Below are 17,951 nucleotides of genomic sequence, written 5' to 3' on the forward strand. Positions count from 1 at the left end.
CAGTCCTCACACTCATAGGGCTTCTCTCCCGTGTGGACGCGCTGATGGATGACCAGGTCCCAGCGCCGGATGAAGGTCTTCCCACAGTCAGCCTCACACCAGTAGGGCTTCTCTCCCGTGTGGACGTGCTGAGGGATGACCAGGGCCGAGGCTTCCACAATGAAGGTCTTTGTCCCGCAGTACTCGCACTCATAGGGGCCTCTCCCCGGTGTGGATCCGCCTGTGCTTACTCAGCCCCGAGCTCTGAGCAAAGTCTTGCCAACACTCGTGGCAAAATGCGCCGCCTGCTCCCAAGGGCACGTTTCTGCCTTCTTTGGAACCCGCCCTCTTTTTCACCAACTTCTGCGCAGGGAGACATCTGGCCCGCGGCTCCCCCTGGGGGCACAGGCTCTGGCCGGCCTCCTGCTCCAGTGGGTCCTCGTCCCCAGGTGAGCCCCTTAGCTTAGTGCACACGTCCCCACCTGAAACTACAAATGGCAGCAGCTGTCACCACGTCCCGGGACGGCCCTTGGTGAGGGCCAGGGAGGCAGTGGACAGAGGTCATGGATGCCAATGGGGAGGGTTTCAGGCAGGAACAAGGAGAGGAGTAAGGAGTGAGAATGGGGTGCTGGGGAAGAAGGAGGCCTGAGAATAAAGGTGCAAAGTGGGAAGGAGAGAGTGGAGTGGGGGAGGGAGGACCGAGTCTGTGCTGGGCAGACACTCAGAGGCTCTGAGCTCTAAGACGGGAGGCAGCCCATGTCCCCAGATTCCACACTGAAGGACTGGCAAGATCACAGTGAACAAGGCAAGTGGAGGGACTTCTGGAGTGTTCTGGAAGCAACAGCCAAGTGAACACCCAGGACTGAGTGTTCACCAGTGCCAAAGACTGCCACCCTTGCTCTTGTCCCAGTCAGGTGGGTCCCCAAACAACGGGCTTTGGTGGGGACAGCCTAAGCGGGAGGGCCCACTGGGCCCAGGGGGCTGTGTGACCCCAGACCTCAGTTGGTGACCTGTGTGTACGCCCTCCTCGCTGAGCTCCAACACCGCGCTTGGGAACCGAGGTGACCGTCAGCTACACACTGTCGCCCACCAACATTCCCCGAGGAGACCCCGCAATGTGCACTGTCAGGCCGGCCGCAGAAAGGGAGTGGACAAGCACGGGCACCTACTATGCACCAGACCCACATCTCCTATGAGCTGGATCTGCTTCACTGACCCCTCAACCGTCAGGAATGCTGGGAGGAGAGACGAGCAGAAGTGAGACTCAATGGTTACAAAGCTAGTCACAGACTGGTTAATCTCTGCACTTCAGAAACTGTTCTGAACCCAGTGAAAACTGCAATAGCTTCTAGCAGCCCAGGAGGCATGAATACCCAGAGGACATCAGAAAGCACGAGAGAGCAGGGCCCGCCTTACCGGGGGAGACCAGGCTGTCGCAGTCCTGCCTTGCATCCCGGCAGAAGTTCACCTGAGGCGAGTCCAGCTGTGTCCATCTGGGGCAAGTCCAGGAACCTGGAGAACTAAGGAGGAAAATCTCTGGGTGAGATCTGCCCTGGCATTCGGCCTCTCTGCCCTGTGGAGTCCAAGTTCAAAAACTGGAATATAAATTCCTGCAAGAAATTTATAGAGTGTGCTCCCTCCCTAAACCTGACTCCCTGCAGCTCCAGCCCTGAGAGGTGCGTGCTCTGCAGACACGGAGCCACACACCAAGGCAGGATCCTTGGTCAGATATATCATGGGAGCCACATAAAACAAGCTTCTCATCTGAAGAGCCTTTGGACTTTGCTAAATTTTGGCTAAAATGTTTTTAGCTGTTGGGGGCATTCTGCTGTGGTTTTGAAAAACGAAGAGTCAGACAGGGCTGATTTAGGAAGGCAGCCACGGGTGTCTGGTTATGGAACTTGCTCAGATTCAATAGAGAAAGTAAAAGGACATTTCGGGGTTCCCTATAGGCAACAAACTCCGAAAGGGGCATGAAACAGTGTATGTGGGCCAGACTCTTCTTGACTGGGAAATAAAGATTACATGTGGCTGCTGTGTCCTTGCGGTGGGTCTTGGTCTGCGCACCTGCTTAGGACATGTACAGCCACATCCTGTGGGGGGAGTTTCGTGTTATTAACAACAGCTCTAGGGCTTGGGAGATTGATACTCTTAATTAGCAATAATCCTCCCATCTGTGGCTCTTCTGACTGGCTTGACAGATTCTGTCCTCCCTGACACCACCGCCTAAGGCTGTACTATGAGTGTGTCCATCTGCATCTCCCTGCAGGATGCAGGGCTGCACAGCAGCAGGACTTGGGTCACTGCCGGCGCGGACTGCATGCAGGAGGCCGCCATAATCTGTGTTACATGCTGGAGAACCAATTCTTTCCAAACCCAAATTTTTTTAAAACTTATTTTTGTTGGGGCCTCCCTGGTGGTGCAGGGGTTAAAGACAGAGCTTTCAAGCTATCACCAGCCACTGCAACACAAATTCAATCCCCAGCCAGGGAGCTACCCACATGGCGCAGCAGACCTGTCTCCCTGCTGCTCCCCTCAGCAGTATATTCAGTAGATCTGCCTGTTCTGCTCCCCACTCTCTCTGGTGACTCCTCTCACGCACCACACATCTGGCCTGTACCCCAGCTCTTACATGCATAAATAAATAAATCTTTAAAAAAAAAACACAGCTAATTTTTGTCCGGTCTTGGTTGGGAAAGTGTTCCACCACTGTTTGAAATTTGTCTTTTACTTTCCATCTCAGTGTAAGTCCATCAGTGACGGGGTTATAAAAGAACTGTCAATGGATCTGTTAGGGGCCCGCCCCTTAAATAACGCTGGATGAGGCATGAGGAACTCACTGCCCAGAAGGTCCTCCTCACTTCCATGTGGTAAGGGCTGGGATCCCAGAGGTTCATACTCGAGCAGAGCCTTCGCCGACTGGAACTGGCCACTCTGGGACCCTCGAGATGGTGTCCACATGGCCATCTCGCAATGTAGCAGCTCTTGCCCCTGGTGACTGTCGGGGACCTGGAAGTCACCATTAACTGTTATTTCCATGTATTCATCAAACATTGCAGTGCACCTGGCACTGTTTCCACTAAAAGATTATCTTATTTAACAGATAACAACCTTCAAGCTAGTACAATTATCCCCATTTTAGTAGTGGGGAAACTGAGGCATAGAGCTTCAGCAGGGGATCCAAGCTCTCCAGCTAGTACACTGTATGCCAGGACCTGCATGCCAGGATGAGGCTCAAGCAGAAGGGCTCCAGGGCCCACGCTCCCAGCCATCACTCTGCTCCCTTCTCACACACTGCGCTTTTATGGAAACTCTGGGAATTGGCGCTCAGTTCTCAGGAATACTGAGATCTTTCCTTACCTGAAAATTGAGGATATTAACTTCTAGCTTAATGGGCTTGGGGAGTTTCACAACGCAGGCCGTGACATATGGTACATCCTTATAAAATTCAGTTTTCCTTCCAGATCTTAATAGTGAAATTATAACATTTAAGGTCCTTTCTCAAGGGTGGCTCGGAGTTCCCCACGTCCTCTGGAAAGAATGAAGAGCCTGGTGCTAAGACCTGACACAACTTGGCGCTGTTGCAGGCTGGGTGTGGTGGATCTGAGTTGAGCACCTGACCTCCTGACTGTGGGTTAGGGGTCTCTGGCCACAGGGCCTCTGAAGGATAGAGCGCAGGGCAAAGCTAACGCAAAGGGGGAACACTCCCACAGACAGGCAAGAAGATGCGCGTGAAAGCTCACTTTCCACCAGAGGTTTTGAACCTGTGATTTCCCCCAAAATGAACTACTGATTATGAATTATAGAAAAACTATTTTTACTAGGCTCTCAAAAGATTGAGTATTTCCTTCCTTTAGGAGTGGAAACAACAAACAATGTGGCGTAAGCACACCCAGAACTCTGTCAGCAATAGAAACTGCAGATGTTTTCCTGACACATGGCAGCCAGGCAAATACCATCAGTCACTCACCACTCTGACACCCCAGGGATTAGGCCAGTCCCGAGCTCTTACTCTTTCCTGCATTCATTTCAAAAAGCATGTGACTTTATCACAGATTTGCCTAGTGCTTTGCTAACCATATCTCAATATAACTAAGTTTCCCCATAACCCTTTGTACTTTCCTTTGTGTGTTGGAAAATGCTATTATGACACAGGGTCCGGGGCCTCCACCTTGCTGCCCAAGAGAGCCTGAAAACTTCTGGATCACGAGGCACTGCCTCCATGGGACCCGGAGGCTTAGGAAGGGGCAGACCCGCTGCCAGACACTACACCTGCCTCTACCTGCGGCCTGGGCGGGCCCAGCTGGCTCTCCAGATGCTCCAGCAGCAGCACCGCCTCCTCCCCGCTCTCGGGGTGCTGCTCCCGCACCCAGCACTGCAGCTCCCCGGGGAGGATGGTCAGGAACTGCTCCAGCACCAGCAGCTCCAGGATCTGCTCCTTGCTGTGCGTCTCGGGCTGCAGCCACCGTCGGCAGAGCTCCCGAAGCTGGCTCAGCGCCTCACGGGGGCCCTCGGCCTCAGGGTAGCTGAACCCTCGAAAGCGCTGGCGGGAGCGCTCAGGACCAGGAGGGAGGCCGCCTCCTAAAGCAGCCATCTCTGCTAAGGCAGCGGCTTCTTCCTCCTCCCCCTTTATGATCAGGAACCCCATCGCGTCCTGTGCACACTGGGCATCCAGGCCTGTGCCTTCCTGGAGTTCTCTGGCCATCCTGGGCCAAGGCAGTGCTCAGTCTCACTCCAGCTGGGTGCTATATTTCTGCAGAAGATTCCTAGAAGTGGGAAATCACGATTAACCAGTGAAATCTCAAGCAGTTCCCTCCTCGTCTACCCAGGAGCCCATGGACAACGCTGGGGAGCAGCTGCAAAGATTTCATCCTTGCCTTTAAGTGCCTCTGCAGCTTCATCTTTAACATGACTCCAAACTTGCTGCCCTCAACAAACTCCCACCACAGATACCATGGGCCTGGGCCCGGCTACACGCAGCGTACCCCCAGATGTCCAGGCTAGTCAGGAGAGAAATTGCAGGCAGCTGTGTCAGAGGAAACACCTCAGTCTTTGAGGGCCGTCTCCATGTCTCACCCACTTCTGAGTGACCCCAAGATCCCTGCCTTACCCCTCAGGACTCTCAGCATGAGGTGGCGGCCCATGCCTGGACTGACTGCAGAGAACTGATTTCTACGAACAACCACAATGAGCTTGTCAGCTCCCCCTCCCCAGTGCCTCCAGGCCAGAGCCCGCCGGGCCAACGCCTTGACTTTAACCCACAGCTGAGAACTCAGCTGAGCTGGCCTGGCCTTCTGACCCACAAACTGGGATATAAGAAAGAGCTTGTTTTAAGCTAATGAATTTGTGGTAAGCTGTCTGGCAGCAATAGACATGAACAGCAGGTCCTTAACCACTCAGAAGGCACTGCAATGAGGGAGGGGGAAAGACAGGACAGCAGGCCCGGGATGAGAGGAATCAGACTGAACATTTTTAAGGCCTGGACACCTGGTGGGTGAGGCTCCCAGTTTGCTCTGATGTGAGGCTTGTCCCAAAACTCACATCAAAAACCATTCATGGGGGGCCTCCCCGGTGGCGCAGCGGTTGAGCGCTGGGTTGCGAAGCTGCCCGCGGCCTCTGCGGCGCTGGTTCGATCCCCGGCTGCTCCCCGGCCACCACAGGAGGGTCCCACATGGCGCGCAGACCTCTCCTGCCGCCCGCTGCTCCCCTCAGCAGTGTACTTCGGTCCTTCTGCCTGCTCTGCTCCCTGCTCTGGCTCTGGTGAATTCTCTCACCCTCCCGCGCTTCTGACTGTACCCAATGCATGTATAAACAAACAAATAAATAAATAAATACATAAATAAAAATACATGCCTCTTAAAAAAAAAAAAAAAAAAAAACCATTCATGGGGCATCCCCTGGTGGCGCAGAGGTTGAGCGCTGGGCTGCGAAACTGCCCGCAGCCTCTGCAGCATCAGTTCAATCCCCAGCCGCCGGGGAGGGTCCCACATGGCATGCAGACCTCTCCTGCCGCCCGCTGCTCCCCTCAGCAGTGTACTTTGGTCCTTCTGCCTGCTCTGCTCCCCTCTCTGGCTCTGGTGAATTCTCTCACCCTTCCACACTTCTGACTGTACCCAGTGCTTGTATAAATAAATAAATAAATCTTTAAAAAAAAACCCAAAACCATTCATATCCAGATGAAAGGAAGCCTCCCCAGGCCTCTGAGCTTTGAGCTGAGGGGGATCCGTACCTTCTGCCTCAAAAACATGAAAGAAGCAGAAAACATCACCACATCTCAGCCTGCAGAAAGCTCCTGGTCCTGTCCACCCCCTCACTCCAAGGCTCTCCTCCCCTTCAAGGCCAAGCTTCCTGAAAGGAAGTCCAGGGGACCCCAACTCTCGCCTCACCCCCACTACCCTCCGCACACTGAGCACGGCCAGTAGCCACATGGGCTCCGGCAGAATTCACCACACACGCCTCCTCCCAACTTCCGGTCCCCATGGCTTCCTCTCAGGCAGTGGATACTGCTGTCCACTTTCCGAAATGGTCTTGTCCCTAGATGAAAGGGCCCCCTTCTCTCCTGCTTTGCCCTCCTGTTTCTTAAGCCCCTCTCACAGTAGGGTAGGTACAGACTCTCAAGTCACCGTCCTGGGCTTCATGACTAATGCACTGGGTGGCCTGGTAAGCTACTCAAGGCTTCGCACCTTTGACAGGGACAGTGACAGCAGATGGGACGCTGTGAGGATCCAGTAAATTTGTATATTAAGTTCTCACCATGCAGCCTGGCTGTGGGGAGTACAATGTAACTAGCAGCAATGGTATGATTCTCTGGTCTTTCTTTTTTAAAGATTTATTTATTTATTTATACAAGCACTGGGTACAGTCAGAAGCGCGGGAGGGTGAGAGAATCCACCAGAGCCAGAGTGGGGAGCAGAGCAGGCAGAAGGACCGAAGTACACTGCTGAGGGAGCAGCGGGCAGCAGGAGAGGTCTGCGCGCCATGTGGGACCCTCCTCTGGTGGCTGGAGAGCAGCCGGGGGATTGAACCGGTGCTGCGGAGGCCGCGTGGCAGCTTTGCAACCCAGCGCTCAATCGCTGCGCCACCGGGGAGGCTCTGGTCTTTCTTCTTGTCCTTTTTCTCTGCCTACCTTCTTCCTCAAAGCTGTCTTTAGTGTTTACTAAATTTTAATTCTCATTTCCAGGACTGAAGACTGCTGGCCCCTCTCCAGGGCTTCCTCCCAGACAGTTCTATCTAAAATCTTATAAACAAGTCAAAATCAACACATCCCAAACCAAACTGGGCTCTTCCCCAGCACCCATCTGCCCCCCTCCCCAGCAGGATACATCACCCACTGGATAGTCTCACTTTCATCTCTGACTTGCCGCACTGGAACGAGAGCACTTGATAACTATGGCAGGAAATGCACACGAATACACCACCACCATCTGTGCTACAGACTCCATTCAATTTTCAGCACCTGCCATCTTTGGGGCACCTGTAGTGGGCCCCAACCTGTACAGAGTTCCCACCTGTAGTGGGAACACCTGACACCTTTAGGTCAGGCAACAGCGTTCAGGCTCCAGCTGAGCAGAATGAGAGGTGTTGAACTGGGAGATCAGTTCCAAACTGGAAGAGCTGATCAAATAAGTAAATATATCAACGATTGTTCATCTTTGTTCTCATCATTGTGGAAAAGAGTTAAAATATGGAAAGGGGAAATCTAGAGTGAACCCCAGAATGTGGGAGTGGAACGAAAGCTGTCAGTACGAACTCCATTTCCACTATTCATTGTGACAAATAGAAAAATAGAAGTTGCAGGGCCTCCCAGGTGGTGCAGCGGTTGAGCGCTGGGTTGCGAAGCTGCCCGCAGCCTCTGCAGCATCGGTTCAATTCCCGCTGCTCCCCAGCCACCGGAGGAGGGTCCCACATGGTGCGCAGACCTCTCCTGCCTCCCGCTGCTCCCCTCAGCAGTGTACTTCGGTCCTTCTGCCTGCTCTGCTCCCCGCTCTGGCTCTGGTGAATTCTCTCACCCTCCCCCGCTTCTGACTGTACCCAATGCTTGTATAAATAAATAAATAAATAAATCTTAAAAAAAAGAAAAATAGAAGTTGCATATGTATCTGATACCCACTCAGGCTCGGAATAAGGACCTTTCTGGAGGCTCAAAAAACTGTCAGCTGTCCAGCACTGAGGAAGACCCAAGGTTTCTTCTGGACACCAAGGGCCCCAGACCATCTTCAATGCATAAAAGCCTTTCTTGCTCCTGGTAAATCTAGGCAACCAAGGAAAAGGCATCCCCAAGTCTTAGGGTCTTGGGAGTCTGAAGAGCACAGCACACAACACAAAGCAATTTGGGCCTCTGCTTTGGGATAGGCTCTTCTTCAGAATAGCTTAGATTTCTCTCCTAAGTGATAGAAACCGTTCATTATAAAGATAATTGAGGAATGACACTAACACTCAAAGAAATAGTAAGAAAAGCCGGTTCCCGAGATCGCTCACTAAAGATGATACGTCATCAAGAAATAATGCTAACAACAGTAGCAATAATAGAAAATCCCTAAATTGGTTTACCCTGTGCTCTGCCATTTTAAGTGCCTTTATGCATATTAAGTCATTTAAACCTCACAAAATAGCCAATGAAGTGACAGCACGAGCCCATTTTGTGAAACGATAAAATGACGCCCAGAGAGGTTAAGGACTGGCCAAAAGTCACGTGGCTAAGAATCAGTGGCAAGAATCAAACCACGGAGTATGACTCCGAAGTCCAGGCCGCCTCCAGTACCACCGAGTTATGTAAACTTCCTAAAGAAATCCCATACACATTCCCACCCCACCCCCACCCTCTCCCACATACACCCCCACACCCCACCCCACACCCCCCACACACCCCACACACACACACACACGAACGCGGGGACAAAAGAACGGCGCAACAGGTGGAGGAGAGTTACCAAAGGAGATCTTAACCCGCACCAGGGACTCGGCACCCAAAGCGTGACCCGACTCACCACGCGCTCCCCGAGTTCCGGAACCTAGCAACTCCGGCGGGGCGGGGCGGGGCGGGGCGGCGCCGGGCGACTTCCGGCCTCTCTAGCCGCCCCCCGCGCTCGCTCGTCTGCTCCTCCCCGCGCGGCCCCGCCCCCGTCCGGAGGGCCGCCTTCGAACGCGCATTTCCCAGCAGGGACGCCCGAGAAAGCGGGGTGCAGACTCGAGCTCCCCTGGCCTCATTTGCGAATCGAAGGAAGTACAAAGGATTCAAATGATATTTTCGTGTGAAGTCAGAAACCCTTCTACGCTGACATTCCTACTGCTTCTGTCCTGCTCCAATATTCCTCGCTTTCCAGCCACTAATCCCGCCTAGCACGTACGTTTATTGCCTAGTTCTGGTCACGGCATCTACCACGTCCCAGGGACCAGCCTAATAGATTTACAAACACCCGCGGTCTGATTTCAGTTCACAAGCAAATCACCTTTTACGTAGTGTACATGCCCACGTCTCCCAGACTCGGAGAGGCCAGAAAACAAAACTTGGAGAGTAAAAAGCGAGCAGCAGCCGCAGACCTTCGCGCTCTCACCGCCTGCCCCCCACCCCCACCTCCCCTTTGTGGAAGGAGACGCCAGGGCAAGAGGACGGATTCGGGAAGGAATGGGTGAGGTGGGGACAGGCCCTTCCAGCCCTGACGTTCAGCGTTTCTGTGACCACCAGACTCCCGAGGCCACAAATCCTCTGCCCTCGCGCCCATTCTGGCCGACTTCGGGCTCCGAGCTTGGGAACGAGGTGGACACCAAGACGCAGCGGCCTCCGGAGCTCCTAGAGAGGACCAGAGGGCGCCTAGAGGGGCAGGGCTTGCTGGGCGACTGGGCTCAGGACGGTGACGCACTTCCGGCCTTTGTGGTTTGTCGGTTGTCGGGGTGATTGGATGCCGCTACGGGTCTCGAGCGGCCTGAACCCTGGAGGTGAGTGTCAGACCATGGTCCCGACCCGCCACGCCGTGGGGTTGGCGTGGCGGGGTCTTCTGCGCATTCATGGCGCCCGGACACGGGCGAGGGAGTGGGAGGTCCCGCCCCTGCCCCTGTTGGGGTCTTGGGGAGACCCCTGGAGGGGGCGGACCTTTATAAGGAGCCGGAGGTGAGGCGGTACCAGAGGGCGTCCTACTGCGGGTCTGGCGTTTTGCCAATAAGCCTATCACTTTAATTTAACTAGTGTTCAAAGTACGCAGTATTTGTCGCATCCATTTATTTTCTTAATATTTGCGAATCGCAGCATCATGACTTGTCACCCCTAAGCTCTAAATAGTTCTGTTATGAGCATCTCTAGCTCTAGACACCTTATAACAAAAGGCCTGGAAGACTCAACATTGGGACTTGCCACAGATTTATGGATGTACCTTTCTTCAATATTGTATTGACCCGGTTAATTCAGTTACATTCCCTGATTTTTTTTTTTTTTTCCAATGTTGTGCAATTTGGTGATAGCTGATTTCCTAAAAGGGAACAGGCAAGTACTCTATCTCATCTCATGTGTGAATGGAGTGAGTTCTTTAACGTCACCTTTGGGAAACACCACAGCATATAGCAGATAATGTTCACTAACGTGGTCCAACTCAATGTCCCTGATTCTAAGTCATTCTTTTTTGGCCCCATACCTAGGACTGATTTTTTCCTGCTCTTTGCTCCCTGGATATGCAGTTGAAGCCTCTATTATAGCACTCATCATTTGATATTTTAACTGGTTTTGTATGTCCTGTTCTTCACCTAAAGTTACTATATATTGACTATCTACCCATCTGTGAAATCACTTCGTTGTTTTTTTTTTTTTCTTGGAATCAATACTTTATTTCAAAAGGTACAACAGTCAGGAAAAGTACTGAGGGTAGTCTGTGAAAAGTTTCCTTTCTTGTCCTGTAGTTTTACCTGGTCCCTCCTCAGTGGCCACCCTTCTCTTGCCGTAGACTGTGCTGTAACAAACGCAGGACTTGGTGGCGGCGTGGAGTGGTAAACATCTACCCCGCACTTGGATCTGTGGGGTTTAGCTGACCAAGCGGGGCTGCCCAGCAGCTCTGCATGTTTCAAGGGGTAGTTGGCTGAGGATGATCTCATCTACTCAGTGGGATGATGTGGTTCTGTCTTGTGTCTTACCATCTGAAAGCCAACAGGCCTCCTCCTGGCAACCATAGGGGCAAGGGCGAGCGGGCTCCATCTTGCAAGCACTTTTTTACCCTCTGTGTCACACTCTAGTGTCACACTGACCAGATCTGATCTCAGAGGGAGGGCACTGCCAAGTACATGGCTGCACAGAACAGGGAAGAATTGGGGCCATGAGTATATCCTGCCTTACCCTTTCTCCAGTTTGTAAATATATACATGAAATCTTCCACCTTCTTTTATTATCATAAATGATAGTGTGATATTTGTTGTTCTATACTCTGCTTTTTTTCCTCCAGAACATCATTTTGTACATTAATACATAATATTTGCCATCAGTTGTATCTTCCTAAAGAAAACTAAGTCAGGGAATCTTAACTCAGTTACCCTTTCACCCCAAGCTAGAGTGAGCCTTTTAAATTCATCCCAGAATGGCTTCAACAGAAGAACCAGATGGCCTTAAGATTGTGAAGGTGGAGGATGACACAGTCTGGGACCAAGACCCCTACCTTGGAGAGGACAGCTTTTCTGGCCAGGAGACCTCCCGCCAACTTTTTAGGCACTTTTGTTACCAAGAGACTCCTGGTCCCCGAGAAGCCCTGAGCCGGCTCCGGGAGCTATGCCACCAGTGGCTGAGGCCCGAGACCCACACCAAGGAGCAGATCCTGGAACTGCTGGTGCTGGAGCAGTTCCTGACCATCCTGCCCGAGGAGCTGCAGGCCTGGGTGCGGGAGCAGCATCCAGAGAGTGGGGAGGAGGCCGTGGCTGTGGTTGAAGATCTGGAGCGAGAGCTCTGTGAGCCAGAGAACCAGGTGAGGAGAGGATGGCGGCTCCTGGGCAATGAACACTGAGGGCAGGGTGACATTTGGTGACCCGGCTTGGTTGGCTGTGGCCAAGTGCTAGTCTGTGTCACTGTGTAACAGATCACTCCCAAGCCTTAATGGCTTAAGAAAATAAATATTATTATCTCACAGTTTCTGTGAGTCAGAACTTGGGGAACTACTTATGAAGCGCTCTCATAAGTTTGCAGTGAAGGTATCAGGCAGTTTCTGTTGCTTATCTCCAGACCTGACTGGGGCCAGTTGGGCTGCTTCCAGGATGGCCTTCAAGCATGGTGACTGACTGGAGGCCTCGGCTTCTCGCTGACCATCTTACAGGAGGTCTCAGTTCTTTGCCACATGGGTTTCTGCCTCAGGCTCAATGAGGGTCCTCACAACATGTCAGCTGCCTTCCCCAAGAGAGACAAGGGAGAGATGAGGGTGAAGCCACGTGCTTCTTATATCTGTGTCAGGATCATTTACCATCACACCTACCACACAGTCTATCCCATAGCAATGAGCTGTTAAGTACAGTTCACACTCCAGGGGAGGGAGACTTAGGTCAGGTGTTAAAGGAAGGAGTATCAAAAAACTCGTCAATGTATTTTAAACCACCACTTGACCGTGGGCAACTCTTTTTCTCACCGTCTGCTCATGTGTAGTTAAACTCCAGGCCTTCCACTGTGCGGTTTCTCTACAGAGTGCTTCATCTGGTTCCCTGTCGTCTCTCTCATTGGTATTAGCTTGTGCTCTTTTAGGCCTTTCTTATGAACCCAAGCATACCTTTCTGCCTGCAGGCCCCAGACCATAAGCAGAGGCATTCAGAAGTGCACTCCGAAGATGTGGTTCACCCGAAGGCCAAGCAGGACTCAACAGCCATCCAGCTTCAGGCCATGGTGACACAGCTCAAATGTGAATCCTTCGATCCCCACAAATTTGGAGAACAAGGTAAGGATGTTGATGGCCCATGTAGGAGACCTCTGGTGGCTCTATTGGGTTATCTTAAGACTTCGAACTCTGGGGCCAGATTCCCTAGGTTGGAATTTAAGTGTAGCCATTTAGTGCTTCTTATGACATTAGGCTGGTCAGATAACCTGCCTGTGCTCTCCGTTTATGCATCTATAAAATGGGATAACCATAGTGTTCCGGTCATAGAGTTTTTTGAAGATTTAAAAAGTTGTTATAGGGCCTCCCTGGTGGCGCAGGGGTTAAGACGCAACCTATGAAGCTGCCCGCAGCCTCTGCAGCACGAGTTCGATTCCCCAGCCATCCAGGGAGCAACCTACAGACCTCTCCTGACTTGCCTGCTGCTCCCCTCAGCAGTGTATTTCAGTCAATCTGCCTGTTCTGCTCCCTTCTCTGTCTCTGGTGAATCCTCTCACCCCCTCACACCTCTGGCCTGTACCCCAGCTCTTGTATGCATAAATAAATAAATCTTTAAAAAATAAATAAAAATAAAAAAAATAAAGAGTTGTTATATGTGGAACACGTAGAACAGTGCCTGCTTTGTAGAAAGCACTCTGTAGTGCCACCTTCCACACATCCTTTCTGGGAGCCTCGCCTTCCCTGGGTGACCCCCACCACATTCCAGCAGTGCCAGTGACCTCTTACTCTGCTGGTCTTAATAGCCACATTCAGCCTTTCTTTATATTACACTATTGGCTGTGATTCCTACAAGTATGTGTTTGATGTGCATCCTTCTATTTCCCACTCTGTGAGTTATACTCCTTCATAAAGGAAAGAGATAACCTTATTTGATCCATTTATTATTGCAGATGGTAAAACTGTGTCTGAAAATCGGGAGTTGGCATCAAAACAAGAAGTATTAAAAGAAATGGAATATTTTGGGAATAGCAGACTCCAAAGAGATGTTCCTTTGGATTCGAAGTGCAGAGAAACTTGTAAACCTGAGAGCAGGGTAGAAAAGCCGAGAGGACACCATCCTGGAGAGAGACGCCATAGGTGTGGTAAATGTGGGAAAAGCTTTACTCAAAGTTCAGTTCTTGTTCAGCACCAGAGAACCCACACTGGGGAGAAGCCATACGAATGTGAAGAATGTGGGAAGACCTTCAGCCAGAGGTCAGGCCTGATTGAACATCAGCGGAGCCACACTGGAGAGAAGCCCTATCAGTGTAAGGAGTGTGGGAAAGCCTTCAGTGCCAGCAATGGCCTCATTAGACACAGAAGAATCCACACAGGGGAGAAACCATATGAATGTGAAGAGTGTGGGAAAGCCTTCCGCCTCAGCTCATACCTTGTTCAGCATCAGAGGATTCACACTGGAGAGAAGCGCTATCGCTGCAAGGAGTGTGGCAAAGCCTTCAGTCAGAATGCAGGGCTTTTTCAGCACCTTCGAATCCACACAGGTGAGAAGCCCTACCATTGTGGTCAGTGCAGTAAAAGCTTCAGTCGGCGAACGCTCCTTATCAAGCATCAGAGAAGCCACACTGGAGAGAGACCTTACGAATGTGATGAGTGTGGAAAAGCCTTCAGCCATCACTGCAACCTCATTAGGCATTTTAGAATCCATGCTGTGTCCAAACTAGACTGAGTCCATGGATCCTCCAGACCCTTTAGTGGGGGCCTCTTGGAAAGTAAGATTTTCAAGAGCTTATTTTGTTCCTGTCAAATTTATTTTATTTTGGAATGAGAAGGTTGTCTTCATAGCAGGTGCTGGAATCCTGGGGTGGGTGACTGATGTGGCCTGTGTCAGGCTGCCTCCATCTTCCCTACCCCTTGATTTATTTCTAATCATTTCCCTTATAGGGGCCAAGTCTTATCCGAAAGTAAACTGGAATGCAGGGGCTGTTGTTGAGTTTAATACTGAATATTGAACAACTCTCAAAGGCTACAGTCAAACTCTGAATCAGAATTTCAAAAGACAGCATAGTTTCAGATTGGGCAAGTGCAAAGGTTACTCAGAGGTGAGGTTGGGGTGTTCTTTTGCTTTTCATTTTTTGCTTTCTGTAGAAGTTATAGTCTAAACATACTTAAGAGTTTTGGGAATAAGAATCATTCCCATTCCCATAGGAGGTCATCATCTTGGTCCTCCTAAGAATGGGATGGGTGATCTCTTTGGTGCTGTCACTGGAAGCGGTGGCATACTTAGTAACCAAGCCACATTATCAATGGCGTGAAACCTGTAGTCCCCAATGCTTTAGAAATCTATGTCCTCTTTGATATCAAACTCCAGGTTCTCAGTGCAGGTCATTACCATATTTAAGATTTCCAGCTTTGTGATAAATAATGAAGACGATGCTTTAAAATCTGTTTTATTCTGAGCCTTTTCTGTCATTATCTGCCACTGCCTTCTGGAGGAGAGCTAGCAGTCTTCCATGCTACTGCAAGCAGCCTCTGTAAAGAAAAGGTGCCTCCAACCTTGACTGTCGCTGGTTTGGGGAGACCAGCAGGCTGAGGCCACTGGCTTAAGCACACAAGCTCCGGCACCAAACCACCTAGTATTCAAACCCGCCTCTTTGTGAGCCGTGTGACTTTGGGCAACTTATTTAAATTCCCCATGATATAGTCGCCCTATCAGTAAAATAGGGGGTAACAATACCTTTGTCATAGGGTACCTAAGATTAAACTAATTCAAACTTGTAAAGCACTGAACATTTAGCTCTCAGTAAGTGTGCAGTACACTTTACAGATGAAGGCAATACTCTTCTGAAGACTAGGTGGAGCTGTGTTGTGTTTGCACTGAGTGGGACATTAAATGCCTCTGCTCATGGTCTCATTATACTTCTCTCTACAGTCAAAAGCTGAATCAAAAGTTCAAAAGACAGGAAATAAAAGTTCAGCTTAAAAGTATACTATGCTAGAACTTTGTCTTCAAAGTTTATTTAAAAATAAAGGCGCATATGTGTGGGTGTGTGGGTCTGCATATGTATGTGTGTCCATATGCATTTGTCCATGTGACTTTGCTTAGGAATCACAACTGAAAAAAATTCCTTGGTTATTTTATTTGTGACTAGAATGATTAGATTTTCAGATTATCTAGGGTCATACTGAGTTTTAGAGTAACTACACGTCACTTGGCATCTTGTTAAAATACAGAATCTAATGTAAAGGGTCAGAATGGAGTCCTGGAATCTGCCTTTGAATAAGATGCCCTGCTGGCTCATGGGATGCACCTGAAGCCTGCCCTCCCTGCATGGATCTCCACCTGCCTCACCTGAGGAGAGTGAGGTGCCTTAAGGTACAGTGGGCAGGTAGGTTTGGGGAGCAGGGCAGTGCCCTCTCCTCTGACACAGGCAGATTCAGCCGCATTTTTACCTGGGGAGTCTAAGCAGTGCTTCGAAATGTTGGGGAACAGCCACTATGCCTGAGCGGCTGTTCCTGCGCCTCCATACACGTGCTCCCAGGACGCTGCTCGTAGTTGTGAGCACTGGGCACTCTGAGCACCTCTCCCCGAGATGTCCTCATGTGGGCTGCACACTTGGCTTCCACGCGAACGTCCGCGCAGTCCCTGTGGACTCCAACCCGTGTCAGGCCGCTCCTCTCTCACCTCCTCAAAAGGCCAAGTACAGAAGAGAAGCCAGTTACAAAACAGGCCAACAGGAGAAAAGGGGGGGGGGCTCCCGATGTGTGACGGGGAGCCTGCAGTGAAGACACACTGAAGGGAGAATCTGGCAAGGTTCTTTTTTTTTTTTTTTTTTTTTTTTTTTTCAGATTCTGTTTCACTGATCTGGTCCACAGCGTTCTGGTAGCTGCTGCCACCCCTTCCCTGCATTCAGCCTCATGACCGTGACAGAGGGATTTGCAGAGCCCAGGTCAGAGGCACACCACGAGATGTAGGGGCTGCTTGGGTGGGGAGGGAGTACCCTGTCAGCTTCGGCCGGCAGGCCCTGTGGAGAGGCAGGGTGCCCAGGAGTGAGCAGCCCAGCGGGAGAGAAAAACAGGCACCATAAGCAAATGGTAAGAGTGTTGGAAGAGGACAAAGTGCTTTGGGAACAGAAAGCAGAACAGGATTGGGGGAGAGGGGCTTCATGACATAGGAGGCCAGGGGAAGTGTCACTCTGGAAGCATTTGGGTGGCGATTTGGAGGAGGTGAAGGGGTCCACTCAGTGCTATCTGGGAGGAGGGTGTTCCAGGAAGATGGATTTGGCCCAAGGTATGGAATCAAGACAGCCTCCCTGCTAGGCTTGCCCTCACAGTCACCCTAGAAGAGGAAGCCTGAGTAGGCACCTGTCGCCGACTCTCGCCGAATCAGCAGCATGAACAGTGTGCTCATGTCGCGGGCAGGTGAGGCGGCAGAGCCTGTGTACCAGGTGGACTCTCCATCCAGTGCTCTTGCCTGCTAAGTGCCTGGAAACTTTGTTTTCCCACCTGGAAAACTGATATTCTCCCTTAATGGAGAAGGCACAGTGATGCCACTTACCTAGGTGTTGGGTAATTATTTTGAGTGATGGGGTGTGTCCTCCAAGCTGGGCTGGGCTCTTTGAGGTGAGGTGATGATTGGGTGTGGGAGCTGGAGAGGGAGGGCACTTGGGGGGCAGCCAGCCTGCTAGACAGAAGGCTGGGAAAGTGGGGGAACTGGAGAAGGGGAGACAGGGCCAGGTTCCTTGGTAGCACCGTGTGGCTGTTCCTACCTGGCTGTGTGACTGTGGACGAGTTACTTCCCCTCTCTGTGCCCGGGGGAAGACCAGCCGTCAGGGGCCGCCATCTCAGGAGATCGGGCAACACAGGCAGCCCTTCCCAGGCCTCTTCCTGCCTCCCAGGTCACCAAGTGAAATCCATTTGTGGAGTCGGCCGGGGCGGGGGGGGCGGTCCCAGGCTTCGGGCTTCTTTCTGGAGGCTGAGGAGGCGAGTCCTACTTGCCTGTTTGTCCCGATGGACCCAGAGCGGGAAGCCGCCGAGATGCCAGCGTCCCGGTTGCCTAGAGACGCGGCGGAAGTGACCGCGGGGCGGGGCCGCGGGGTCAAGGGCACCCAGATCCCAGGTTCCACACGCGGTGAAAGCCTGGGAGGGCGCTCGGTGCCGCCCGGGGCGGGGGTCCCCGAGGGGCGGGGGGCTGGAGCGGGAGGGGGC

The 17,951-nt window shown here is 51.6% G+C and overlaps 2 protein-coding genes across 7 annotated transcripts; one reads left to right on the forward strand and one right to left on the reverse strand.

Annotated features, from left to right (window-relative positions):
* Positions 1 to 383: 383 nt before the first annotated feature.
* Positions 384 to 9,007, reverse strand: LOC119245515 (zinc finger protein with KRAB and SCAN domains 4-like). Of its 4 annotated transcripts, XM_054695493.1 has the most exons (5): positions 8,967 to 9,007; positions 4,256 to 4,745; positions 2,820 to 2,988; positions 1,396 to 1,499; positions 384 to 467 (listed from the first exon to the last, which is right to left on the reverse strand). In XM_054695493.1, the coding sequence occupies exons 2-4, from the start codon at positions 4,682 to 4,684 to the stop codon at positions 1,444 to 1,446; spliced, it is 654 nt and encodes a 217-aa protein (XP_054551468.1). In that variant the 5' UTR covers positions 4,685 to 4,745; positions 8,967 to 9,007; the 3' UTR covers positions 384 to 467; positions 1,396 to 1,443. The 4 variants fall into 4 exon arrangements, with proteins under 4 accessions (XP_054551468.1, XP_037367481.2, XP_054551466.1 ...); XM_037511584.2 differs by lacking the exons at positions 384 to 467; positions 1,396 to 1,499 and having other exon boundaries at positions 2,515 to 2,988; positions 4,262 to 4,745; XM_054695491.1 differs by lacking the exons at positions 384 to 467; positions 1,396 to 1,499 and having other exon boundaries at positions 2,515 to 2,988.
* Positions 9,008 to 9,816: 809 nt separating this feature from the next.
* On the forward strand, positions 9,817 to 16,563 carry LOC119245516 (zinc finger and SCAN domain-containing protein 31-like). Of its 3 annotated transcripts, none has more exons than XM_037511586.2 (4): positions 9,817 to 9,915; positions 11,505 to 11,915; positions 12,719 to 12,869; positions 13,697 to 16,563. In XM_037511586.2, exons 2-4 carry the CDS (start codon positions 11,535 to 11,537, stop codon positions 14,470 to 14,472), a joined length of 1,308 nt encoding a protein of 435 aa, XP_037367483.1. In that variant the 5' UTR covers positions 9,817 to 9,915; positions 11,505 to 11,534; the 3' UTR covers positions 14,473 to 16,563. The 3 variants fall into 3 exon arrangements, with proteins under 3 accessions (XP_037367483.1, XP_037367482.1, XP_037367486.1); XM_037511585.2 differs by having other exon boundaries at positions 11,509 to 11,915; XM_037511589.2 differs by having other exon boundaries at positions 11,534 to 11,915.
* The last annotated feature ends 1,388 nt before the right edge of the window (positions 16,564 to 17,951 follow it).

This window comes from Talpa occidentalis, unplaced genomic scaffold (assembly GCF_014898055.3).
Source record: "Talpa occidentalis isolate TD23 unplaced genomic scaffold, MPIMG_talOcc4v2.1 talOcc4.1477, whole genome shotgun sequence".
NCBI lineage: Eukaryota > Metazoa > Chordata > Mammalia > Eulipotyphla > Talpidae > Talpa > Talpa occidentalis.